Source organism: Equus przewalskii, chromosome 5 (genome assembly GCF_037783145.1).
Source record: "Equus przewalskii isolate Varuska chromosome 5, EquPr2, whole genome shotgun sequence".
Taxonomy (NCBI): domain Eukaryota; kingdom Metazoa; phylum Chordata; class Mammalia; order Perissodactyla; family Equidae; genus Equus; species Equus przewalskii.
Window position 1 is genome coordinate 70983565 of NC_091835.1, and position 26049 is coordinate 71009613.

Consider the following 26049-nt stretch of genomic DNA (forward strand, 5'->3'; position numbering starts at 1 on the left):
TTAAGCACAAGATGATTTATTTGCTCCCACAATTGGGAAGTGCAGGGGTGAACTTGGCTTTCAGCGTAGATGGATGGGAGGCTTGGCGATCACAGCAGGGCCATCCTTCTCTTCTTCTCTTGACTGTTTTCCTCTGTGTTAGCTTCCTTCTTGGCAGCAAGGACGATGACCATGGAGTGCCTCTTTCCCAGTGCTTCCAGCTAAATTCCAAGGCTGACTCTCATTGGGCTGACTTAGGGCCCTTGCTCACCCCAGAACCAATCACTGTGGGCAAGGGACTAGAATACTGTAATCTTGACCAGACCGGATCATGTGCCCGGGCCGTGGAGAGGGATGGCCAGCCCCACCCAAACTATATAAAAGAGGGGCAGAAAGGTGATGGGGCAAAAGATGAGGAAGAGATGTTGGACAGGTGAAAACAACAGCTGTTCATTACCTCCACTAACCCGAATGTACACAAAGGAAATGGAGAGGGTTGCAGGGGTATAAAGATATCTGTATACACGCTGAGCCCTTGTATAAATAAAAATACTGCCTGGCCAAAGTCTACCTTGTGTGCCTTAGCAACAAAATTTTGCTTTCACATAAATGAGTGATTAAGACATACGCTATAGGACTTCAGAGGAAGCGAAGAGCTATTTAAAATGGTTTTAGGCTTGATTGAATTGAGCTTAGAAAAGAATGGAAAGATCTGGAAATGCGATGAGTCGTTGGTCGGGAACAGGATTCCCGTAGAACAGAGCAGAAAAGGTGGGTGGTGAGGAGTTGGGTGGGATCGAGGGTTTCAAAGCCAGACAGAGTTTATCCTGTAGGTCACAAGGGCCAAGGAAGGTGTGGGGACAGAAGGGTGACATGGCTAAAGAAGTCCTGTAGGCAGACTAAGCGGGCTGAGATATGTAGGTTAGGGGGTAGGGGCACAAACTGGAGGCAGGAGACTAGGAAGGGGGCTATTGCAGGACGCAAGGGACGAGGCCTGCGGTGTGGCAGGAGCAGTGGGGTGGGAAGTCAGGGTGGAGGCCACATACTGTGAGAAGAAATAACCAACAGGATGTAGTTGTTGATTGCATGGCTGAGTCCAAGATGAAGGGAAGTAAGAAGGTGACAAAGGTGTGCTTCCAGGAGCTCCCGCTGAGCCCTAGCATCTGCTCCAGCCGGACTGGTGCACATACTTACTATGAGCCGCTGGACCTACCTTGCCATCACGTTCATCCCACGAGTGTGAGACCACAGCTTCTGGCGGACAGGGTAGGGTCCTCTGGCGTCTGTCTGGTTCCCATCTCTGTGCCAGTCTGCACCTGGCAGGGTGCCTGCCCAGAGTAGATGCTGCAGAGGGAATGAGCAGCCCCTCCCCGGGACACACAGTTGACGCTTGCCTTCTTACCATTGTTCATCACATTTGTGTGCAAGTGTGCACGCCTTCGCTCCAGCAACAGCTTGAGGAGGCCGCCATGAAGCCCTCCGTGGTCCTCAGCAGCAGATGACAGTGTGGAAGAGCCCATTTTCTCCCCACAGATCACACCACGCCTGGAGAACAGTGTTTGGCTCTTGTCTGACTCTTAGGAGGGAACTGAACAAGTAAGAGGTGATGCAAGGAGGTGTCTAGGTTAAGGAGGGGAATGGGAACCATGTTCCACAGAGACATAGCTGCAGGAGCTGGGAGTGCAAGGCCTGGAGAAGAGACACCGCCTGCCAGGAGGAAGAAGGGACATTCATCTGTGTGGTCCAAGGAATGCAACTGGAACCCGCAGGAAGGAGCCCCCAGAGATTCTGCTCACCCGTAAGCAAGGGCTTCCCAAAACTTCAAGCTCCGGGCAAGTGAAATCTGTAGCATCATCTAGGAAGTCTCGGCTTCCGGTGAGTAAGGAAGGGTTCAAGGCAAAGGTCAAGGGGACTCGAGCATCAGATGGATTGTCAGAGCCTCAGAAACACGTCCTGTGGCCCTACTGTGTGCAATGCACACTTCACCTCATTTAAACTCATAAAGACCCTGCCAGGCAGGAATGGGAAAGTGCCCAAGTGCACACAGCTGTGAAGGGAAGAACTGGAATGGGAACCCCGTCTGCTGGTGGGACTGAGCGTATTTACGCACGTTCTGCTCCGCAGCCACGTGTGACCAAAAGCTGAAGGATAGTGAAGGCAAGCAAAAGAATTCTGGAGTGACTTCCTAACATTGTGAAGTTGGGCAAATTACTTAATTTCTCTGAGGTTCCTTTCCCTCTGCCAAAAATGCAGATAATAACTACCCAAGAGGCCCGATATGAACACTAGATCAGGGAACAGTGCCCGGCAGTCGGAGGCCTTCCATCAATGTTAGCTTGACTGTCACCACCCCTCCCTGCTTGTCCTCTGCCTTTCCTAAAGCCTTCCTCTGTGCAGCTTGCCCTACCCTTTCATCGACGTCAAGACCAGCCCCCGTGGGACTCGTGTTCTTGTTCGCACGGCTTTGACACATTTGTCGTGGGAGAATTTAAGCCCTGGTGTTCCCCTTGCATGAGGGAGCAGTGTCTCATGCATCTTTGCGTCCTCTGCAGGGCCTGCCCAGCCCATGATTGGTGCTTAGGCTGGAGAGAGAGCTGGCTCAGGGGGGTTGAGGGTAACTAGAGGGAGGTGGAATAGTGATAAAGGGAAAAATGCAAAAATCTGCCACCATGCAAAACAGAAGCTTGCATATCCAATTCCTGGGGAGCTAGCCATGCAAACCGAGCCCTGCCTGTTGACGCCCCTCCCCTTCCCCAACTCTCAACCCAGGCCTGCTGTGACCATGATGGCGGTGGCGGTGGTGGTGGTGGAAAAGATGGTGATGATGATGGCAGCTCTCATTTGTTGGTTCCCACTAAGCATCAAAGTGTCAGATCTCTTACGTGTATTATTCGTCACCCTAAAATAGCCCATGAGGAAGGTAATATTACCCCCTTTTTACAGATAAGGAACTAAAAGTCCTTCAAGACTTGACCTCAGTCTGGGGTCAGTCCAAAGCCTGCGCGAGCTCTTCCTCCAGCGATGCTCTTTCACAGAGTCAGTGTGCAGTTATCCCCATCAAGGGGAGCGGTCATGTGGATGCCCCAGAAGAGAAGATCCAAAAACATTTTTCTAATTTTGTTTAGCAATCTGAAAAATATATATTATACTCATTCAGTTAACATTTGTTAAACATCTAAATTACCTGTCCTATCTTAGGGATTCTGACAGACTTAGGAGACCTCTCCAGCAAAAGGAAAGTTCCATGATGACAGGGACCTTCACTGTCTTGTTAACCACCATGTCCACAGCATTAGAAAGTACCTGGCAGGCATTCTACCAACGCACGATGAATGAATTCACAAATGATTGACTCAGCCTGCGCCATCGTGTGTGTGTACGTGTGTGTATGTGTGTGTCTATGAGAGAGAAAATGGGAGGGAGAAGGGAGAGCAGCTTAGATCAAGGACAGCCCTGCTCCCCACCACCCGATAACCAAACCACCTCCCGGATTCCCTCCTCTCTAGGGGCTGAGATAACCCCAAAGGGGGACACAGTGACCCATTTGTGGGTCTTACGGGAAGTCTACTGACCTGGAAGGTGAAAATGGGCTGGGCCTGGGCCAGCCAAGGCCAGTTTAGCCCCAGGGAAGCGTTAGGTAAGCTTCCATGGCAACACAGTTCAGTGTGTGTTTTCTGTGCTCCCAACAGAATTCCAGGCTGAGCGCGTCTATTCCCCAAGGCCTCGCTGCCTCCTTCCTTGTCTCCCCAGGTCTCCCGGGTAATCATCTCGGGGAAACTAAGAGAAGCTCAAACAGCAGAAGCAGCCTCAGAACATGGGAGGCAGAGGAGAGAAAGTTCCACCCAGGGAGAGGGCCATTCCCCTCCCAGACCAGTGCTTCTGGCTCAGAAGTGTCCACCTACAGAAGTCAAACTCCTTGGGCCTCCTCCCAGAACCCCGGACCCCATGGCTCCCACATCCAGCCACACTAACCCTCCACCCCCAGCCGCCCCACCTCATTCATGGTCTGACCCTGTTCCACTTGGCAGCCAGCTCCTACATAAACTCTCTCTCTGCTATGCAGTTCACCAGACCAGGGGCCCTCCTGCTCTCTCTGTCCCTCCAGCCTGGCTCCACTTCAAACACCTCCTTCAGGAAGCCCTCCCAGACTTTCCTTCCCAGGCTTCTCCCCCAAGCCCTCCAGCATGGAGTCTGATTGAGCATCCCCAGCTCTGACTTGGTCTCCCAGAGTTGGGCATGGGTCCAGGTACCCGCAATGGCCTAGGAGTTCCCTTAAGGCGGTAACGACAACTTTTAATCCTTACAGAAACTATGAAGCAAGCAGCATCTCCATCTTAGAGCTGAAGCAACAGCCTCCAGGTTAAGCATAGCTGGCACTCAAGCAGTAGAAAATGGGAGAGACAGAACCAGACCCTGTCTGCCTCCGAAGGCGAGCCTCGCTGCCCCACACCTCCCGCTCTCCCCATCCCTCCAAGATAGTACCCTGTGCCAGGCACTCCCTGCACCATAGACTTTTTACAACCCTATTTAATCCTCACCACTAAACCTACCAGGAAAGTACAAATGGCCGCAGATTAGGATACGGAAGCTCAGGAACTTTGAATACATTTCCTAAGGTCACAGAGCACACAAGTGCCTGGATCAGAATTCAACCCAACTCTTCCAATGCCAAACGAAAGGTAGTTTTCCTGGTCCTCTGGGTCTAGCCAAAGACAGGCTGAGGGGTGCCAGAATGCAGATTCTCCAGGCCAGCAAGAAAGCTTTGATACTGACCCGCCAGCACCTCTGATAAAGGAAGATGCCTTCCAGGAGCCTGCAGAGGCTGCCCTGCTGACTGCAGACACTCAGGAATTCTGGGCCAACTGAGCACTGGCTGGCTCGGGAGCTGAACTCCCGGCTCCGGCCTTGGCACTCACCCTGTGAGCTGACACACCCTCAGGTCTTTCACTTCTGCAAATTCCGACCACCGCCTCCAAAGTAATCTGCAAGTTGCGATAAAATGAAATGAAATGAAAATTAATTTTCATTTTGAGAATTGATTAAACAATTCTTAGAACAATGTGGAGTAGCAGGAAAACATAACTTTGGGAATCAAATAACCCCGGTTCTAGTCTCAACTCAGTCTCTCAATTGCCGTGCGACACTGGACAAGTCACTTCCCCTCTGAGCTACAGTGGTCTCATCTGTCTAATAAAGGAGCAGAACCATTTATTTATAAAATTCCTTGAAATTATGGTTTATTATTAATTACCGTTAAATCCATTTGGTATTTAGAACTTTGAAAAGTGATGGAAACGTAGTGGAGAAAGCAGTAAACTTGAAATCATACTTGATTTGGGCTCTCAGCCTTTACCCCCTCATATACAAAATAAACTATGGATGATAATGTTCGTAAGAGATTCTCTTTGCCCCCTGTGAAGTTCCTCTATAGGATTCCGACTGTGATGGGAAAAAATTGCAAACTCCTCCCCAAGGATTCACCTTCCTCCTGTCTTTCGTCTCCTTCCGCTCAGCTACAGGGCCCCTGTGATGACACACACCCTCAGCTGTACTCTGGGGTCCCCCTTAGCTCCCTCCCACTGCAGTAACAGCGGTGAACATAACAGCATTGAAAGGGAACAAAAGGATAGACTGAAGGAAGGACTGGATAATCCAAGGTGTAGTAGGAGTAGAAATGAATGACTAGGGAAGGAAGGATGCTCCTTTGAAAAAGGAGCTGTGCTGATCTCTTCTCACTCAGCCCTAGATCAGATCAGGCCCACCCAGGAGCCAAGAAAGAGCCGAGAATGGGAGGGGCAGGCCTCAATGGGGCAAGCACAGAACAAGGCCAGGACACGAGGAGAGGAAGGCCAGGATAGGAGGAGATAACCTCCGGGGGAGGAGGTGCTGAGCAGGTTTCTGCCAAGGGTGTTCTCAGACAGCCTGCAATTCCTGGAAAAGACTGAGTAAGGCAGGGTCTTGACCCGAGGAATGCAGCTGGGGGTGTATTTGCACAACTGACCACCTCACAGAGAAGGAGCCTATCTGGGCCATAAACCTTATCTCCCGCCTCGGGAGAGCTAGGATAGCTATTTCTACATTCCCAGGCACTCAGGCTGAGTCATAGCTGGGGGTTGGGGGCATGGTGGGCCTGGGCAGCAAACCTGAGTCACTCCAGGGTGTGTGGTCCATCGAAAATGAGACGGGAACAAAGGGGAAGAAGAGATGATCAGGACGACTGGCCCCAACAAGGGCTAAGGGTCTCACATTCCTACCAGCCAGCCAGCCCCAGGCCAGCAAGTTCCCTCCAGGAAAGTTAGGTCCCGGGCTGCACAACACTGTCATCCCAGTTAGCCATGTGGTACTGTGCTCTAGGGTTCACGCACAGGTCTTTCTGGGGCCTAATGGCTTCTTGCTCTTTCTGCCACAATTAACTGCTTGTCTAGATTTGAAAACCACAGTTAGCTCACCCTCTCTCTTAGAGGCCAGGAGCAGGACCCAGAAAGCCCAGGAACCTGGGTCACAGTTCCAGTCCTGTCTTCCTCCCCTCTCCCACCTTATTGCCCTGAGCTGGGCCCCGGTTCTTGTGGAGCGAGGAGGAGAAAGGAGGCAGTGTTCCCTTGTCTTCGGTGTCCCTGAGAAGTTCTCCACTTCCCTGTGCCGTTCCCTCCTCCTCCTTGCAGGCGGGTGAGACTGCCCTGACGACAACGCGCTGGTGTGAACAGCCCCTCGGCAGAGTGGAGGGGGAGGTGACATCACCATCACTTGCCCTGAAGCTCCTGGACACGTACACACTCTCCCTCTGCCCCTCTGTCCCTGTCTCCCTCCACCTCCCCTACTTGCTTTGCTCCAGGCTTTGCTCCAGAACGTCCTCTGCTGGTGCCCAGCCAGACTGATTGACAAACACCATTTTGATCCTGTCACTCCCCCAGCTCGGAGCTTCCCGTTGCCTTCAGAATAAAGGTCAAACCCCTCATCTGGCAAGTGAGCTGAGCCTTCCCCACCTGGCACTAGCTCTCTCCCGCCCCAGCCCCAGGGATGTGCCCTTCCCTCCCTTGGCACCTCCCAGTCACCTGCACCTGCTGAAACCCAACTCTCCCAAAGGCCCTGGCTCCAGCACACCCCATTCATTCTGCAAACATTTACTGAATGAAAATCTTGCACCAGGCACCTACCCACACAGCCTGCCCCAGTCAGCATGGCCAGAAGTGGCCGCTCCCACAGAGACCCCGAGAACGGCCATTGTCACACCCCTGGGCTGGGTTACACTGGCCTGAGCACCCCTCCCTGATTGTAAACCTGAGCCATGGGCGTCTAACATGCTTTGAACATCGGCTAATGAGGCAGTCTTCCACATCCATCTCATCCGATCCTCACAATGATTTTGAGGATTCACGATCACCATCTTCACTTACAGACGAGGATCCCAAAGCTCAGAGGAGTAACTTGTCCAGCAAGTGGTAGTCGGGGCTCAAACAAGGGCCCCCGAATTCTCAGTCCAGGGCCCTCACACCAGCACCCAGGCCCCTCCCTCAAAAGCGGGGCCATGCCCTACAGGTGTTTCTCTTTCCCTCGGCTCCCAGCGCAGGAACTTGTTTGATTCAAGGAACGAATGAATGAATGAATGAATGATTCTATGATTCAATTCTATCCAGATGAGTCCCCTTCTCCACTTTGATCCATATCTCCTCTCCCTCACTTTTATTTTTCCCATCTTCTCTCCCTCACCCTTGGCCCCAAGGATACAGAAGGTAAGAGAAGACAAAAGCTGCGATTCTTCTCATTAATACCAAAGATTGGACCTGGGCCTCAGGAGGGTCACCACAGACCGGAAATAGTCCGAAGGAGGTAATCCAGGACAGAAAGGCTCCTCCCTACATCCCACCATCCAGTGTGACAGACCAAGTGAGTCCCAGCCCTTTCTCCATCCCTCCCCAGTTCCAGGAGGACATAGGTGGGAGAGGAGGGAGCAGCAGGGCCAGCAGGAGAACAGTGAGGGAGGGGAATGGGGCCTAACTTCAGTGACACACCAGCCTTGTGCCTCCAGGGGTCGGAGGAGAGCACCTGAACACTTGAAATTCCAGCGCCTCTCTGAGGACACGCTTAGGTGTCAGGAAGCTGAACAGGAGAGGGACAAGTTCTGTTTATCCCAAACTATGGGGCAGCCATGGCAACGGAGGCCAGGGCCATCAGGACAGGGAGCAAAGGTCCTCGCTGGCGTCCTGCCAGCTGGGCCGGCTGCCTAGACCATGCCAGCCAGGCCCTCTCTGGCTGAGCACCCTCTTGTGGCAGAGCCTGTCTTGAGAGCCGGGGAGGGGGAGTCCTAATGGAAAAACCACCCATTTTACAGATACATGCGTTCACGTCCCCTCCCTACCCACTCTGTGAACTTTCTATCCAGAGGCCAGAGACAGACAGAGAATGAACCAGGGGGAGCTCTTGGCCTGTGTGCCAAGGGGTGAAGAAGAAATGGGGAACTGAGCCAACTGCTAGAAAGGGGCGGAGTGCAGGTGTCAGTTAAGGAAAGCTTCCTGGAGGAGGACAAGAATACAAGAATACAAGAAGGAGGGTGTTCCAGGCTAAGGAAAAGACAGGGACAGCTTCAGAGCAGAAGACGGTGTCTCCCCACCTGACAGTCACCAGAATTATAGACTCTCAGCGCCCAAAGGGGCCCCCACAGCTGCCACCACCATCCTTACAATGCCTCCCTCACCTGTTATCTATACCCATGCCCATCCTTAGCTTGGAGAAGGAGGTGGCACTCCCTGTGCTCAGAGCCAGGCCTTCCCCCTGCGCGCTGCACTCCACCCCCTCAGAACCTTGCTCCAGCAAATGGCTTCTCTTTCTGGTCCTGCTTCCCCCACCCCCATCCTAGGAGAGATTTTTCCCCTCCATCCGTATCCATGTGCAAGTCGCTTCCTCCTTAAAAAAAAAGAAAAGAAGGAGGGAAAAAGGGAAAGGTGGGGGGAGGGAGATCATCCTTGACCCTTGACCCCTCTCTCTCCTCTTCCCAACAGAAGAGGCCGTATTTGTTCTCAATTCTCACCTCATCCTACCTGTCCCTATCCACGGAGATGATTAAAACCCCTCGTCATCAACTAGTAGCCAAATCTGGTAGACTCTTTTCAAGCTTTCTCTTGTCTGACTGCCCTGCAATATTGGACTCGACAACACTGACCACTCCCTCTTTCTTAATAGACTATTTCCTTGGCCTCCTGACATCTCCTTCTGAATTTCTTACTATCTCTCTGGCCACTCCTTTCCAGTCTTCATTCCTGTATCCTCTTTATCTACCCACCGCTTGTATATGGAATCCTTAATCTTTTTGGGGCGCCATGCACCCCTTTCAGACTCTAAGGCACAATCACAGATTGCCGGCATCTGCCTAGAGCTCAAAGGCCTCAAGTACTCGGGAAACCCATCCGCGGAGGTCAGATTAAGAGCCTTGAATGTTAGGACCCCCAGGATTGTGCCTCAACCTCTTCTGACCAATCCCATCCACTCCCAGGGATGATGGCTCCTGGACCAACATCTGCAGATGCTCAGGAGAGCTTCAGACCCGTGTTTCCAATCGCTACCTAGGTATCTCACCCAAGTCTCAACATCAGTAGGTGACACACCGAAGTCACTATCTACCACCACCCTCCTGGCCTCACTTCCTCTCGGAATCCCTGTCTGACAGACAGCATCACTGCCTCCAAAGCAAGAAACCTGGGAGTCACCTGACATCCCGGGGATGGTACTATGACCTGCCTCACATGGCTGTTATGAAACTAAAAACATGATACGTGGAAAGCATGTAGAATCGTGCCCGGCATCATAGGTGCTCAATAACTTAGTTATTGTTGTTGCTATTCTTACTTCTCCTTTCCTCTTATGCTCAATTAGACACCAAGAGCTGCCAACTCTAACTTCTAAATTGCCCTTGAATCTATTCTCTTCCCTGCATTTCCGCTGATTCTCTCTTAGTTTGGGCATTCATTATCACTTCCCTAGTTGATGGCAGGAATCTCCGATCTTGTCCCTTCATATCTTTCCAACACATCCAGCTAGAATGGTCTTGCCAAAACGCAATTCTGATCACGACACTTCCCTGCTTCCAGCATCAGTCTCCCCAGATTCTGAAACAGTAGCCCTCAGCCTTTGGTGCCGCCCTAGGGAACTTATTACAAACAGAGGCCCAGGTTCCAACCCCAAAGAGTATTATTCTGCAGATGGGGGGTGCTACTTGGACATGTGCATTCTTAACACGTTCCCCAGTGTATCTGGTACAAAATAAAGTTGAGAACCAGGGAAGTGCAAACTCTTCACGGCCTACAAGGCCCTTCTTGGCCTGGCCCTCACCAACCTTTCCCACTTCATCTTCTGCTCTTCCTGTTCTCTGCCACCCATTGGCTCCCCATATATCCAACAAATATTTACTGAACACCTAAGAAGTGCAGGTACTAAGAACACAAGGGTGACCAAAATAGACATGGCTCCTGGAGCTTATAATCTAGTTGAGAGAAAGATAGTAACCTAACAATCATACTAATAAAGATGTAAATATAAACTGCTATGCATTATGTAATGAAAGAAACATGATCCTAGGAAAGTATATTACAAAGAAACTTGACCTAAATTTGAAGGAGTTAGGAAAACTTCCCCGAGAAAGCAATACTTGAACAAGATATGAAGGATGAGTAAGTCAATAGAAAAGCCTGCACTAAGGGGAAGAGAATGATCTGGATATAGGAAATTGAATGTGCAAAGGCCCTGAGTAAGTAAGAGTATGACATGCTCCACAAACAGAAAGAAGGCCAGTGTAGCCATATTAAGAGGGAGAAAAGTTCCAGGAAGTGACTGGAGAGGGAGAGAGAGCCAGACCATGCAGGGCTTGTCAACCACCTTAAGGTTTTGGATCTGAGAATAATAGGCTCTAATAAGATCTAATTAGATTTAGAGGCGTGACTTCATTTGTGTGTGGTTCTTTTAATCCTGTCTGCTTTCAGTGTGGAGAGCAGATTAGGCTGGAGTGGATTCAAGGATATCAGTTAGTAAACCAATAGAGTAGGCCAAGCAAGAGATAATATATTGATAACTTGGACTAGGGTGATGACTGTAGAGCTAGAGGGGGGCTGAAGGGTTCAGGGGTCATTTAGGAGGTAAAACGACAGGATCTGATTATGGGTTGATATGGTGGTGGAGGGTGGGAGGTGTCAAGGATGACAACTCAGCTTCTACCCTACACACCTCTTTGCATGGTGATGCCATCCCCTGCGAAGGGGAAAATTAGAAGAAGGTCATGTGACTATCAGATAAAATGGACTTCAGAACAAGCAATATAGCTGAGATAAAGAGGAACATTACTTAATGATAAAGGGGCCCGTTCATCAGGAAGATAAAACAATCCGAAGTGAGTATGCTCCCAACAACAGAATTTTTAAAACCATAAAACAGAAAGTGATAGAAAGAGACAAATCCAAAATTATACTTGGAGCCTTCAACATTCTTCTCTCAGTAATTCATAAGACAAATAGATGGAAGTCAGCAAAGATACAGAACACCATCAACAAATGTGATCTAATTGACACATGTAAAATTTCACCCAACAGCCGGATACACATTCTTTTCAAGTGTGCCTGGAACATTCATCAAGATAGACCACATTCTGGGTCAAAAAACAAATCTCAACAAATTTAAAAGCAGTGAAATCACATAATTTATGTTCTCTGACCATAAGAGGATTAAACTAGAAATGAATAACAAAATGATATCCAGAAAATCTCAAATATTTGGGAATTAAACCACATATTTCTAAATAACCCATGGCTAAAAGAAGAAATCACAAGAGAATTTAGAAAATATTTTAAATTAGTTAAATATTTTGGGACACAGATAAAGCAGTACTTAGAGGGAAATTTATAGCATTAAATACTTATATTAAAAAAAAAGAAAGAAAGAAAGCTTTGAAATAAAAATTTAAGCTTCCAAGTTAAGAAATTGGAAAAAGAAAAGTAAATTAAACCAAAGCAAGAAGCAAGCAGGAGGCAGGAAATAATAAACATAAGAGCAGAAACCAATGATGTTAAAAACAGTAAACAGTAGGGAAAATCAATGAAAACAAAAGGTGATTCTTTGCAATGATCAAAAATATTGATAAACTTCGAGCTAGAGGAAAGAGAGAGAGAATGAGAAGACACAAACTACCAATATCAGTAATGAAAGACAGGATATCATTACAGATCTTATAGATGTTTAAAAGATAATCAGGAAATATTATGAAAAACTTGCCGCCTACAAATTTGACAACTTCAATGAAATGGAAAAATTCCTTAAAAAACACAAACTACTGAAGGTCATGCAAAAAGAATTAGGTAACCTAATAGTTTTATTTCTATTAAAGAAATTGAATTCTTAGTTAAAAACCTTCCCACAAAGAAAATTCTAGACCCAGATTGTTTCATTGGTGAATTCTACCAAAGACTTATGGAAGAAATAGTATCAATTCTACACAAATTCTTCCAGAAAATAAAAGAGGAGGAACCAGTTGTTAAGTCATTTTATAAGGGCAGCATTACCCCAATACCAATGCGAGACAAAAACAACATAAGAAAAGAAAAGTATAGACCAACATCCTCCATGAACATTGATGCAAAATCCTTACTAAAATATTAACAAATCAAATCTGGCAATAAATGAGAAGAACAATACATCATAATCAAATGGGGTTTCTCCCAGGAATGTAAGGTTGGTTCAATATTTGAAATCAATCAACATAATTAATCTTTTTTCCTAAAGATTGGCACCTGAGCTAACAAATGTTGCCAATCTTCTTTTTTTTCCTGCTTGTTTTTTTCTCCCCAAATCCCCCCCAGTATATAGTTGTATATTTTAGTTGTAGGTCCTTCTAGTTGTGGCATGTGGGATGCCACCTCAACATGGCCTAATGAGCGGTGCCATGTCTGCACCCAGGATCTGAACCCTGGGCTGCTGAAGCGGAGTAAGTGAACTTAACCACTCAGCCATGGGGCTGGCCCCTACATAATTAATTTTTTAATATACTAAAATAATAACAAAAATAGCTGGCCCTGTGGCAGAGTGGTTAAGTTCACATGCTCCACTTCAGCGGCCCAGGGTTTCACTGGTTTGGATCCTGGGCGTGGATATGGCACCGCTCATTAGGCCATGCTGAGGCAGTGTCCCATGTGCCACAACTAGAAGGACCCACAACTAAAATATACAACTATGTACTGAGGGGATTTAGGGAGAAAAAGCAGAAGAAAAAAAAGATTGGCAACAGTTGTTAGCTCAGGTGCTAATCTCTATAAAACATAAAAATAAATAAAAAATAAAAATTATATGTCCATCTCAACTGATGCAGAAAAAATATTTGACAAATGTCAACATCCATTCATGATCAAGGACTCTCAGCAAACTATGAACAGAAGGGAATTTCCTCAACTTGATGAAGAGTATCTACAAAAAACCTACAGCTAATATCATTTTTTTTAAAGATTAAATTTTTTCCTTTTTCTCCCCAAAGCCCCCTGGTACATAGTTGTATATTCTTCGTTGTGGGTCCTTCTAGTTGTGGCATGTGGGACGCCGCCTCAGCGTGGTTTGATGAGCAGTGCCATGTCTGCGCCCAGGATTCGAACCAACGAAACACTGGGCCACCTACAGTGGAGCACGCAAACTTAACCACTCGGCCACGGGGCCAGCCCGACAGCTAATATCATTTTTAATAGTGAAAGATTGAATGCTTTCTCCACAAGATCAGAAACAAAGCAAAGATATTTTCTCTCACCACTTCTATTCAACATTGTACTGGAGGTGTTAGTGCAATAAGTCAAGAAAAAGAAACAAAAGGTATACAGATTGGTAAAGAAGAAATAAAGATATCCTTATTCATAAATGAAATTATATGCTATGTATAAAATCCCAAAGAATCTACAAAAAAGCCACTAGAACTAATAAATGAGCAACATACAAAAATCAACTATATTTCTATGTACTAGCAATGAACAATTAGAAATTGAAATTGAAAACACAATATCATTTACAATCAGATTTAAAACATAACCTACCTTCCAATCAAACAAAATAAGTGCAAGATTTGTGTGATAAAAACCACAAATCACTAATGAGAGAAAGTAAATAAGATCTGTATGAATGGAGAGATATACCAGGTTCACGGATTGGAAAACTCGATATTTTTAAGACGTTAATTTACTCTCTGGATTAATTCATAAATTTAATGCAGTCCCAATCAAAATCCCAGTAAGCTTTTACTTAAAGATTGACAAAACAATTCTAAAAATTTATGCAAAAAATCAACGGGCCTAGAATAGCCCAACCAACTTTGAGAAAGAAGAGGAAAGTTGGAGAACTCACACTACCTGGCTTCAAGACTTGCCATAAAGCTACAATAACCAAGACAGTGAGGTTTCAGCATAAGAGTAGATACATACATCAATGGAACATGGTAGAAGCCAGAGACAGACTCACCCAGTGGTACCAAGGTAAATCACTGGAGAAAGGATAGTCTTTTCAGCAAATAGTGCTGGAACAATTGGACATCTTCATGTAAAGGAAAAAATTAACCTCAACCCATAGTTCACATCATAGACAAGAATCAACTCAAAACGTACAACCTAAAACTACACAACTTCTAAAAGAAAACATAAGAAAAAGTCTTAGTGCTCTTGTGTTACGCAAAGATTTCTTACCTAGAACACGAAAAACACAAACCATAAAAGAAAAATTTGATAATACAATTTTATCAAAATTTAAAACTTCATTCTTTCTGATGACACTGTTAAGAAAATACAAAGATAAGCCACGGATTGGGAGAAAATATTTGCCAAACCTATTAACTCAAATGAATCATAGGCCAAAATGTAAAATCTAAACCATAAAACTCCTAGGAGAAAACAGAAAAAACTTTGTGACTTCCAGTCAAGTAAAAATTCCTCAAACACAGCAGCAAAGCATGATCTATAAAATAAAAATTTGATAAATTGAACTTCTTCAAAATGAATAACTTCTTTTCAAAAGACACCGTTAAGAGAATAGAAAGACAACCACAGACTGGGAGAAAATAGTTGTAAATCACATATATAATGAAGAACTGAAATCTAGATATATAAAAAAAACTCTTAAAATTTAACAATAAAAAAACAGACAACCCAATATTTTTAAGTGGGCAAAAGATTTGAGCAGACATTTCATCAAAGAAGAGATCCACATGGCAACAAAAGCTCACGAAAAGATGCTCAAGGTTATTGGTCATTGGGAAACTACAAATTAAAACCACAATAAAATACCACTCTGCACCCACTAGAAAAGCTATAATTTAAAAAAAAAAAAGACAGACAATACAAAGTGCTGGTGAGGATGCAGAGTACCGGGAACTCTCGTCCATTACCGGTGGGAATGCAAAATAGTATAGCTACTTTAGAAAACAGTTTGGCAATCTTTTACAAAGTTAAACATACACTTATCATACAACTCAGCATGTCATGCCTGGGTATTTTATCCAAGTGAGATGAAAATATATATCTACACAAAGACCTGTACACAAATGTTTATAACAATTTTATTCATCATTACTGAAAACTGGAAACCACTCAGATACCCATGTACTGGAGAACGGATAAACAAACTGTGGTACCTCCTTACAATGGAATATGATACAGCAATAAAAGGAACAAACTACTGATAACGTGCAATAAAATGGATGAAACATAAGAGCATTACGCTAACTGAAAGAAGCCAGAGACAAAAGACTACACATCGTAGGATTCAATTTATATGCCGTCCTAAAAAGGAAAACTATTGAGACAGCTCGGTGGTTGCCAGAGCTGGAAGGGCTAGGGAGATGGACTATGAAGGACTATGATAGGACTTCTTGAAGGGATCAAAATGTTTTATATCTTGATTTACGGTGGCAGTTCTACAACTGCATCCATGTGTCAAAGCCCACGAACTGTATACCTAAAAAGGGTGAATGTTACTGTGTGCAGATTGCACCTCACCTCAATAAATGTGAATTTTTTAAATGCAGGGAAAAAAGCAGAGGCAGGAAGATCATGGGTTCCGCCTTAGATCTGATAAGTTTAAGAGATCTTTGAAACCTCTAATTGGGGATAAGATCCAGGGCCCAGCAGGAGATACAGATCTGAAACTAGGAGCAAAGGACTCTGTCGGACGCTATAACGGATCCCAATGTCAACCATTCTGTCTGGAAAGTCTTCTCCTTGACCCCCTTGTCTCCCTAGCAAGTTCTTATTCATTTTTTGAAGCCCTGCCCGAGCATTCCCTCCTCCATGAGGTTCTCTATGAGCTCAATCCTTTAACACCTAGAATGTGAGCCCAAGAAAGCATCAAGCTCATCTGGCTTTCCTTTGCTGCATCCCAAGAGCCTAGAGCGTGTCTGACACCTAGCAGGTGCCTTACAAGTAGTTTGTGATCGGATGACTGATTCCCTCCGCTGACAGTATTTCAGAACTCCTCATAGTTTGTTTGCCTAATTTTGTTTGCCTGATTATCTGTCTCCTCTAATAATCATCTCCTTGATTACTTTTGTTTATTTTTAATGTTTGTGTTCCCAGCTCGCTGTGAGACTGAACCAAACTGAGAGACGTGAACCTCCCTGTGGATGATTCTTCCAGAAGGAGGCAGGGGAGCTCCCTTGAAAAGCACCTGCTATGCTCCAGGTCCTATCATGCACATTTCATTCCTGCAGCAACAGATAAGGAAAGTGAAGCTCAGAGAAACTCACCAACGTGGGCACTCAACTTGACCAAGGTCACTCAGCCCGCTAACAGCAGAGCTAGGATCCATCTGACTCCAAAATCTGTGCTCTTTTCCCATCCTCTCTTTCCCTTGAGATCCTGAACTCTGTGATTTCCAGCACTTTCAGCCACCCTTGAATAACCTCACCTGCCCTGACCCCAAACTCTGAGAATGCCCTCTCTGACTTGCCACTTCTCACACTCCCTCGTCTTCCACACAGCTGCTGCCGTCCAGCGTGTCAGCTCGCAGTCCCTGGCCTTCTTTTCCACTGAGGTCTTCTGGTTACCTTTGCTTCCCACTCAGCCCACGCCAAGAGGCCATCATGGCATTGCAGCAATGTTTCAAGCCTAGACTCCCATGCCCCTGAGTTACATGGAAGACCATGTACGTCACCACCTGTGCCACAATCTCCTCCTGCCTCTGTCCCACTCTTTCCTTCGTAGAGAGGCAGGAGCACGTAGGCGTTACACATGTCACACCCCAGCTTTTCCACTTGCTAGTACTATCACCTTCCAGGTTTCAGTTTAAGTGTCGCCTCCCCCAGGATCTTAGGCTAGGTTGCCGGTTGCTGCTGTTGTTCCCTGGAATTGCCCTGGCATAGCGCCAACCACACTTCATTGTTATTGCTCGTTAATTGTTGACCAGTCTTGCTAAATTTTACCACTCTAAGGAATCCTTCCAGCAAACTTACTACCTACAACAGGATGCCATCCCATGTTCTCCTTTCCTTCCCTGACAAGCTTCTTGAAAGAAAGTCTATGCTCTGCCTCCACTTTGTCACTAACCACTCACTCCTCAGCCTCCCACCGCCGGGCTTCAGTGTCCATCACTATACCGGAAGTGCTCTTCTCGTCCTCAGCCTCCTTGCCCTCTCTGTGCATCTGCCTGGTGGACTGCCCCTCCTTCAGACTGCTTCTCCTTGGCTTTCATGACACCTCTCTCTCCTGGTCTCTTCCCTGCAGCTGGCAGGATTCTGGGCCTCCCCTCCTTTCTCCTTTCTTTTCCCTCTCTCTTCCTCCTCTTCTTGCTTTAGGTCCCTCCGTGCAGACTCTGCCCACTTCTTTGGTCTGATCCTTTTCCTCGGGCCATGTCGCCCACACCAGGGCCTCCCCCAAATCCTCTAGGTGGACAGCTCCAGACGGGGCCATCACACCTGGCTGTGCTTGTCAGTCAGTGCACCAGGGCGCCAGGCCAAGGAGACGCAGAGGAGGCTGGCTCTTTCCAGTTTGTGCAAAGGCCCTAAGGGCTGGCCGTGGCCCTGCATGCTGCATCCCCTACCCCGTGCCTCTCCCAAGCTGTAGTCTTGCTTTTCCAGCTGCTCACAGGACAGCTCCCCCAGACACTGCTGGCAGATCTGCCAAAGCCGAAGGAGAGAGACTGACAGAGACACGGCCAGTGGCAGGATGATTTTGAGAAAGGCTCTCAGCCACTCTGCTTTTCCATCTCACTTCTTTTTCCATAGACTCAGTCTTAGCTGCCTCTGCCCTGTGCCCAGTTTGAAAGGAAAGAAATAGTGAGGGCAGGGAGCAGAAGGCTAGAAGGTAGTGATAGCAAAACAGGGGGACTGGGAAGAAAGAAGCAGATGGGGGAAACTGGAAAGAAAGGAAGTCAATCAGCTTCTCCGCCGCCGAAGCTCCCCAGACAGATCTCATCCACCCTCATGCAAACTCTCAGGGTAGCTGTAGCCGCTCTCCTTATTCTACAGCCAAGGAGACCAAGGTCGCCCAGTCAGCAGTGGGACCTTGAACCCAGGTCTTTTGACAGCAAGTGCCTCATCCCTATGCGCCACCCCCCCCCCCCCCCCCCCCACATCTCAGCAGATTGGAAAGAGGTGACAGGCTGGGGAGATGGCACTGAGGTATGGGGTTGTACCTGAAGAGAGACCAGGAGCACTGGGGGCAGAGGGGCAGAGGTCATAAGAACGGAAGAGGCCTCTCCTGGTGGGTGAGAACTGGCTGCACCAGAGGGGGCTGCAGGCAGGCCCAGGGAACTGGGGGGGGGCGGGGGGGGGCTAGTAGAAGGGTCAAATTCCCAGGAGTCCTCTCTGAGCCTCAGCATTGGAGATTCCTGGGCAGCCACGTGCTCCTCGTGCTGATCTCTCCTTCCTTGATCCCTTTGGGAACAAACCCAACGGAAGCAATGATATCAAAGTGCCAGAGTATTCTTTGGCCTTCCCAGCCCTGGGGAAAGCGCCTGGCCTGAGCCCTCAGAAGCCCTCCTCCACTGCACACTGGACAGGCAGCACCAGGGCCTCCAAACGGGGCAGGGGCACCTCCAGAGAGAGTCCCAAAGTCTTGAGAGATTCCAACTGGGTCCTGCACCCAAGCCGGCTGCAGCCCCCATCCTCCCACCTGCCTCTGCAGCCCACCTAACCATATTTGTTGGCCCCAGCCTCTCCCAGCACCCCTTTTTCGTTAATCGTTTAAATCTTAGTCATTCACAGAGGTCCTCTACGTGCCACTGCAGGGCTTGGCAGGAGGGAGTCCCACCTTGCCCCAGGCTCCTTTCCCTCCATCCTGCACCATCCCTCCCTCCCTCTGTTCTCTTCCTCGTCCCTCACTCAGTGGCCTTGGGGTCCTCCTGCAGGAGGCCCACTGGCACATGCTGGGCCGTCCACTGAGGGGAGCCTCCCAGGCCATCCTCTCAGCTACCTTGCTGCCTCCAACCCCCCACCTCCTCACCTCAGGGACCTCTCACATTCTCCAACACACACTCACACTTCTGGGAAGTCCTTTCTGGAGTCACTCCCAATCCTTCTAAGATGATAAGAATCAGCCCCTCCCTGTGAGGGCGATAAACCCCCATCCTCACACCTCAGGTGCTATTCTGAACACCTCCCTCCTCAGGATTGAGAAAGAAATTTCCAGACTAAGTGATAAAGCGAAGCCTGAAAGACTGCAGGCCCTCACAATCCTCCCCAATCCTCTCATCTCCCGCCATCTAGCTTCCCCAGGGCCCTGGCTCCAGCCCTCGGCACGAGAATGTGGGGAGGGGGAGGCAGAGCTGACCCACCCTTATCAGGGTCATCTCGGAGTTTACTCAGAAGTTAAACCTGCCTCTCAGGTTCCCAGCTCCCCCTCAGCAGGACACCGGAATGCGGGGCAGGATGGGGGCGGGGATGCTTCAGGACCCCTCTGCTGGGTCTCTTTGTTCCGGGCGCCTCTGCCAGGGCCCCCCTGCTCCGCCTTCTCCCAGGCCGAGCCTCACAGTCATCCACTCCCCTTTCCGCCTCGCCTCCCACCCTGACCCGGAGCCCCAGTGCTGAGAATCTGGAAATGCAAACTCCTCTGCTAGAATCTGGGGGCCAAACTCCTCCCTCATGCCCCTCTCCCCAGCTCTCCCAGAGGCCCCCAGGGTGAAAATGCCCAGAACCACAGAAAAATCTGGCAGTGGTGGAAAAGGTAGGCTGGTGCTGGAAGCCTGAGGTTGGTATTTGCCCTGATGCTGTAAGAGGTCAGGAATGTGGCCACTGACATCAGCTATCGGAGATAAGACCCAGCGGGCAGCTCTCCCCCTTCCGCCCCCAGACTAAGCCTGGACTGAGCCTCTACAGGCCCCAAAAGTTCCTGAGCAGTTGGAGTGGGGCAGGGACCAGAGAAGGATCTGGGAAACAGCTTAGACAAGAATCTTGGGATCTGGGCCTGATCCCTCCCTCGTGGAATTCAAAGTCCCCTGGGGGTCTTAAGTGACTTAGAGGGAGACCTTCCATCCTTGAGCCCTCTTTACAATTAAATTGACCCCCACCTCTGCCCTCCTGGATGGATGGGAGACTCACTCTGCGGCAAGTATTAGTGTTTGTTCAATGAATGAGTGAGTGATACCACTCGTATCCACTGCCACCAAAGGAAATAGACTGGACAGGCTTTATTACTCTTCTTGACAAGGGAAGAAACTGAAGTTCAGAGTTAAGTGACTTCCCCAAGGTCACACAGCTAGCAGAGGACCCAAATTGGTCGGCTTCAAGCTTAGCAAAAGCAGCAAAGGCAATACATCGTGTGTTTAATCGATACACCTTCTTGCGCAATTCTGCACATGACAGTTCTGGAACCCAGTGGGGGAATGTGAAGCAGAAAGCAAGAGAAGCCCCTTTGACTGGCGGCACCTCTAATCTCCCAGGAACCTGCCATGCAAAAACGAGTGGGCACTCATTTGTGTGCTATTTTGCATCCCATTTGCCGTTTGGCCTTCAGCAGGCCCTGACTGTCCCCTGGCCAGCTCCCATTGAGTACTGTGGGGCTTTCCCCACCAGAAGGCAGCAGGCCTGGGACAATTCAGGGGTAAGCCCCACATCTGAGCTGCACCCCCCAACCCCACCGGCCAGCCCCCCAGCTGGTCTACTGGCCAGGCTACTCCAGGGCCCCTTCCCCTCCAGACCTGCCCTCCTGCTTGCCCCCGCCTCTTCGGTTCAGCTGGCAGCTCGATAAGGATCGATAGGTCCACTCCAGAGCAAAGAGCACAGACAAGCGTGTAATGCCAGGCCCTGCTGGAAAAACAAGCTACTGATGGTGGCAGACTTGAAGGCCCAGCACCTCCAGGTTCCCCCAACTCCTTCAGCAGGGGGTGGTCATCCAGCCTCAGAAATGCAGGGAGCAGTGGGAACTTCCCTACCTCCATCTTTCTCACCTCTCTCCTGACCTGAGCTTCCTGGAGGAGGCAGCCCCTTGGGGACAGGCTTGGGATCCAGAAAGCCTTAGGAGGAGAGGCAGGAGAAGGAGGGGGCCTGGAGAAAAGTCCTAGTAAGGAGGGGGAGGGGCTGGCCACCAGGGCTGAGTCCCAGCTGGAACGTTTCTAGTGGGCGTCTGTCCTCTTAAGCCATGTGGGACATATTACAATCTTCACGAGGAAGTTCCCTCTCATTCTCTGCTGTCCTCTCAGCAGCTAGAACAGAGCCTGATGCACGGGAGGTGCCTAGCAAACACTTGGGGAAGTGCAAGTGCTCAGGGAGTATCTGTTTACACAGGGGTGTAGGTAAGGCTGACACACGGTGTGCAGAAGTGAGGACGTGTCCCCTGTTCGAATTACAAAGTCTTCCACCAAGGTCAGCCCTCCATCCGCCTGAGTCGAGGGGAAGAGAAGGGGGCATGGGGATGTGTTCCTGCATGTTCCACAACACACGTCTATGCAATAGGTGTGAGTGTGTGCTAGTGAACTGTGCAGGTAGGGACAAAGTGTGGTGGGGGTCGAGTGTGTAAACCAGTAGATGTGAGGCTCAGATTGAGTTTCTCTTCCTCTTCTCCAGCCCCCAATTTTCTTCCCCAGGATTCCCCAGACTCCAGGATCCCGCTCCCCCAAGGTCCCCTCTGCAGGTGGGAACCTGGGCTGCAGGCTGAGGACAGCTACGGGGACTCACACCCGACTCCACTCGCTCATCCCCCCAAAAGCCCCAAATTCTCAACCTGCCAGCAGCTCCTCTACCTGGGGGAGAGGGGTAGAATAACGTCACTTCCTACCCTGAAACCACCTGCTGCCCTTGCCTGTCCTAGTTACTCACCCCTGGGGAGGGGGCCAAGGGTGGCCTCGATAGGGCAGCGCTGAGGGGGCGGGGGCAGGCTGGCAAGGGCCCGGAACCGAGGGGTGGACACCGTCCCCCTCCCCCCCCCCCACCGGCCACGCCCGGTAGCCCACCTGTCGCCAGGCTTCCTCTCCGACTCCGGGGGCGGGGCCTCCTGGCCGGTCCCCACCCCCTCCCCCAGCGATATAACTCGAGTCGCCAACCTGGCCCCCTCCGCGGCCAGAACCTGAGTCCCGGCCTCTCGCTTTCCCGCGCGAACAACATGAGCTTCAGCACCCGCTCCACCTTCTCCACCAACTACCGGTCCCTCGGCTCCGTGCAGTCGCCCAGCCACCGGGGCCCGCCGGTCAGCAGCGCGGCCAGCGTCTATGCAGGCGCCGGGGGCTCGGGCTCCCGCATCTCCGTGTCCCGCTCCTCCAGCTTCCGGGGCAGCTGGGGGACCGGGGGTCTGGCCGCGGGGATGGCCGGGGGTCTGGTGGGCGTAGGAGGCATCCAGAGTGAGAAGGAGGCCATGCAAGACCTGAATGACCGCCTGGCCTCCTACCTGGAGAGGGTAAGGAGTCTGGAGACCGAGAATCGGAGACTGGAGAGCAAGATCCGGGAACACCTGGAGAAGAAGGGGCCCCAGATCCGAGACTGGGGGCCTTACCTCAAGATCATTGAGGAGCTGAGGGCTCAGGTAAGGGGCACCGAGGGAGTAGCCCCAGCTCCCTGCCGTGTTGGACCCGCCGCTTTTCCACTCCCTTCCCTCTTCCTCCCCTCCCCCAAGGATAGGAATTTTAAGAAGGGGGGGCGTTGGCTCCTTCCCCCTTTCTATTTCCACCCACCCCCTACTCCCGGGGAAGGGGATTAGGAATGCCCTGGGTCTCCATACACACCCCTGGCCACAGGGACCCCAAGGGTGGTGACGGGCATGGGAAGGCCCTTTCCCAGGAGACAGTGGGAAAGAGAAAGAGGAGCTCTGCAGGCAGCAGGTAGCGTGGAGGCAGAAAAGGCCCATAAAGAGGACCCAGACACTCTGGCATCTGGCCCAGTGGGGACAGTTGGAGGGTTAAACGGATGTAGCTAAGGCTGAGTCATCTGGGAGGCCTACCTGTGGGAGGGGCCAATCCAGGGGGTGGGGGTGTGAGGAGGTGCACTAGGGAAAAATACCAGGAGAGGACCAGGTGGTTGTTAGGAGTTGCAGAGGCCCAAAGGAGAGGCAGTGGGAGGCTGGTGGGAGCACTGAGATTTGGGACTCCAGGAAAGGAGGGACAGTGTGAGGGGCAGAGGTGGAAAGAGATAGGGGTATAAGGAGAGCCTCTGGATACTCCTGGGACCAGGAAGTTTCCACTGAGACACATAACGTAAGGCCTTCTACACGCTCAGCCCACTCCATCCTTGACTTCCCATTCATGGAGCAACCTCTCTCTACAATCCCCCCAGATCTTTGCAAATTCTGTGGACAATGCCCGCATCGTTCTGCAGATTGACAACGCCCGTCTTGCTGCTGATGACTTCAGAGTCAAGTAAGGTTGGGGGGCTAAGGGGCTGGGGGTGGAGCTAAGAATAAGAGTGGTCTGTTCCCCAGGGTGGGTCGGTTAGGGGCTCACTGGTTAGGGGCTCACCGTGAGATCTTGTTCATCTAGGGGCAGAGCTGGGCGGATGAGAGTTAGGCTCCATCGCTTTATTCATTCATGTAACCCAGTTTAAGATTACTGTCCCCCAAGTGCCAAGAACAGCGTCCAGAGGATTAGCACCTGATTCGTGACTTGGCTTGCTGGTTTGCAGTGGGCACAGGGCTGCTATTCTGGGGTGGCATGGGTTGAGAAGGTTCTGGATCGGAGATGGGGCCCCTCTGATCACCTCCACTCCCACAGGTATGAGACGGAGCTGGCCATGCGCCAGTCTGTGGAGAGTGACATCCATGGGCTCCGAAAGGTCATTGATGACACCAATGTCACTCGGCTGCAGCTGGAGACAGAGATCGAGGCTCTCAAGGAGGAGCTGCTCTTCATGAAGAAGAACCACGAGGAGGCAAGCAGGGGACACTGGCCAGGCCAGGAACCAGGGGCCAAGACAAGTCTGGGTGGGAAGTTGATGGGGCAGGCCACCAGCAAGTACCCTTGCAGGGAAGTTTAGAACTACCAGCCTAGGCTCTTCTTACTCTGACTGTTCCCGTACTCAGTGGGTCACCTGAATTACAGCATGATGAAGTCAAGAGGACATGGGTGAGAGAATGAGATGGGGACAGGGGTAGCAGCAGCCAGTCCTGGGAGCAAGGTGATGGAGGAGTGGGGGCAAGTGGAGCTGGCAGGGCTTCGTGGAAGAAGGTCTAAGGAGCAGGTTTGTGGAAGGAGGATAGATGGAGGGATAGGGTGAAGTGAGGAGAGACAAACCACCTGTGAGTGACAGGCACGGGCAGTGAGTGGGTGGCATTGTACCCATCTGGAGTAGAACGCCCAGGACTGGCATTGCCCGGAGTGCAAAGCCAAGAGTTTTCTCTGTTCTCTTCTCCCACTGATCTTGAGGGCCTCCTGGAAGAGGTAGTCGCAGGTAAAGAGCCCCACTGAGCTCTGAGCCTGAGCCCCCCCTCACTTTGTCCCTCTCTCCTTTAGGAAGTGAAGAGTCTTCAGAACCAGATTACCAACTCTGGGTTGACTGTGGAGTTGGATGCCCCCAAATCTCAGGACCTCAGCAAGATCATGGCGGACATCCGAGCCCAGTATGAAGAGCTGGCTCGGAAGAACCGAGAGGAGCTGGACAAGTACTGGTCCCAGCAGGTGCACAAGGGGAAGGGATGGATGCCAAGCTAGGTGCAGAGGCCCGAGGGTGTGGGAGGGAGGCAGACAGAAGGAGGGACCTAAGGACCGTGCCCACCCTGCAGATTGAGGAGAGCACCATAGTGGTCACCACGCGGACCAAGGAGATAGGCACTGCTGAGGCCACACTCAAGGAGCTGAGGCACACGGTGCAGTCCTTGGAGATCGACCTGAACTCGATGAGAAATCTGAAGGCCAGCTTGGAGAACAACCTGAGGGAGGTGGAGGCCCGCTTCGCCATGCAGATGCAGCAGCTCAATGAGATCCTGCGGCACCTGGAGTCAGAGCTGGCCCAGACCCGGGCAGAGGGCCAACGCCAGACCCAAGAGTACGAAGCCCTGCTGAACATCAAGGTCAAGCTGGAGGCTGAGATCGCCACCTATCGCCGCCTGCTGGAAGCCGGGGAGGACTTCAGGTAAGTGGGACCCTCCTCTCACCCACACACCCACACTCCTGAGCCTTTGTAAGCCCCCCATGTGCCTGTTCTTTGGTATCCGCTGAGCATTAGACCAGGGCTCTGTGCTTGCCTCTGTGTCTCCAAGGGAGTAACAGGTACAGAGGCTCCCTTCTGGAGAAGAGGACAGATAAGTATTGCCTCTAGCCATACACAGAGCAGGAATGGAGTTTGGCCTTGCCTCCCCCTTTATGGAGGAATAAAGGGGAACTTCAAGGTCAAGGCGGGGGGATAAGGAAGCTTTTTTCCTCCACTTTCCTCATCTCCTTTCTATTGTGTGGGGCTACTTATAACCGGGGCCTGGTCTTCTGTCACAGTCTCGGCGACGCCCTGGACAGCAGCAGCTCCTCACAAACCATCCAGAAGATCACCTCCCGCAGGATTGTGGATGGCAGAGTGGTGTCCGAGATCAACGACACCAAAGTTCTGAGGCATTGAGGCCACAGAAGCAGGGTACCCTTTGGGGAGCAGTAGGCCAATAAAAAGTTCAGTGGTCACTGGACCACACTTTATGTCTTTCTTGGCTGTTTTCATCCTATGCAAAT

General features: G+C 50.1%; 1 protein-coding gene and 1 long non-coding RNA gene across 4 annotated transcripts; one reads left to right on the plus strand and one right to left on the minus strand.

Annotated features, from left to right (window-relative positions):
• On the minus strand, window positions 1-21240 carry LOC103563682 (uncharacterized). 3 transcript variants are annotated; one of them, XR_011540072.1, is made up of 6 exons: window positions 21112-21240; window positions 4896-4961; window positions 3552-3766; window positions 1776-3108; window positions 1193-1686; window positions 1-200 (listed from the first exon to the last, which is right to left on the minus strand). It is a non-coding gene; the product is annotated as an uncharacterized lncRNA (long non-coding RNA). The 3 variants fall into 3 exon arrangements; XR_011540071.1 differs by lacking the exon at window positions 21112-21240 and adding an exon at window positions 6515-6655; XR_011540073.1 differs by lacking the exon at window positions 21112-21240 and adding an exon at window positions 6429-6567.
• Window positions 21213-26016, plus strand: KRT18 (keratin 18). The gene is made up of 6 exons (XM_008539122.2): window positions 21213-22928; window positions 23675-23757; window positions 24109-24265; window positions 24847-25011; window positions 25116-25465; window positions 25822-26016. The coding sequence occupies exons 1-6, from the start codon at window positions 22512-22514 to the stop codon at window positions 25940-25942; spliced, it is 1293 nt and encodes a 430-aa protein (XP_008537344.2). The 5' UTR covers window positions 21213-22511; the 3' UTR covers window positions 25943-26016.
• Window positions 26017-26049: the final 33 nt, after the last annotated feature.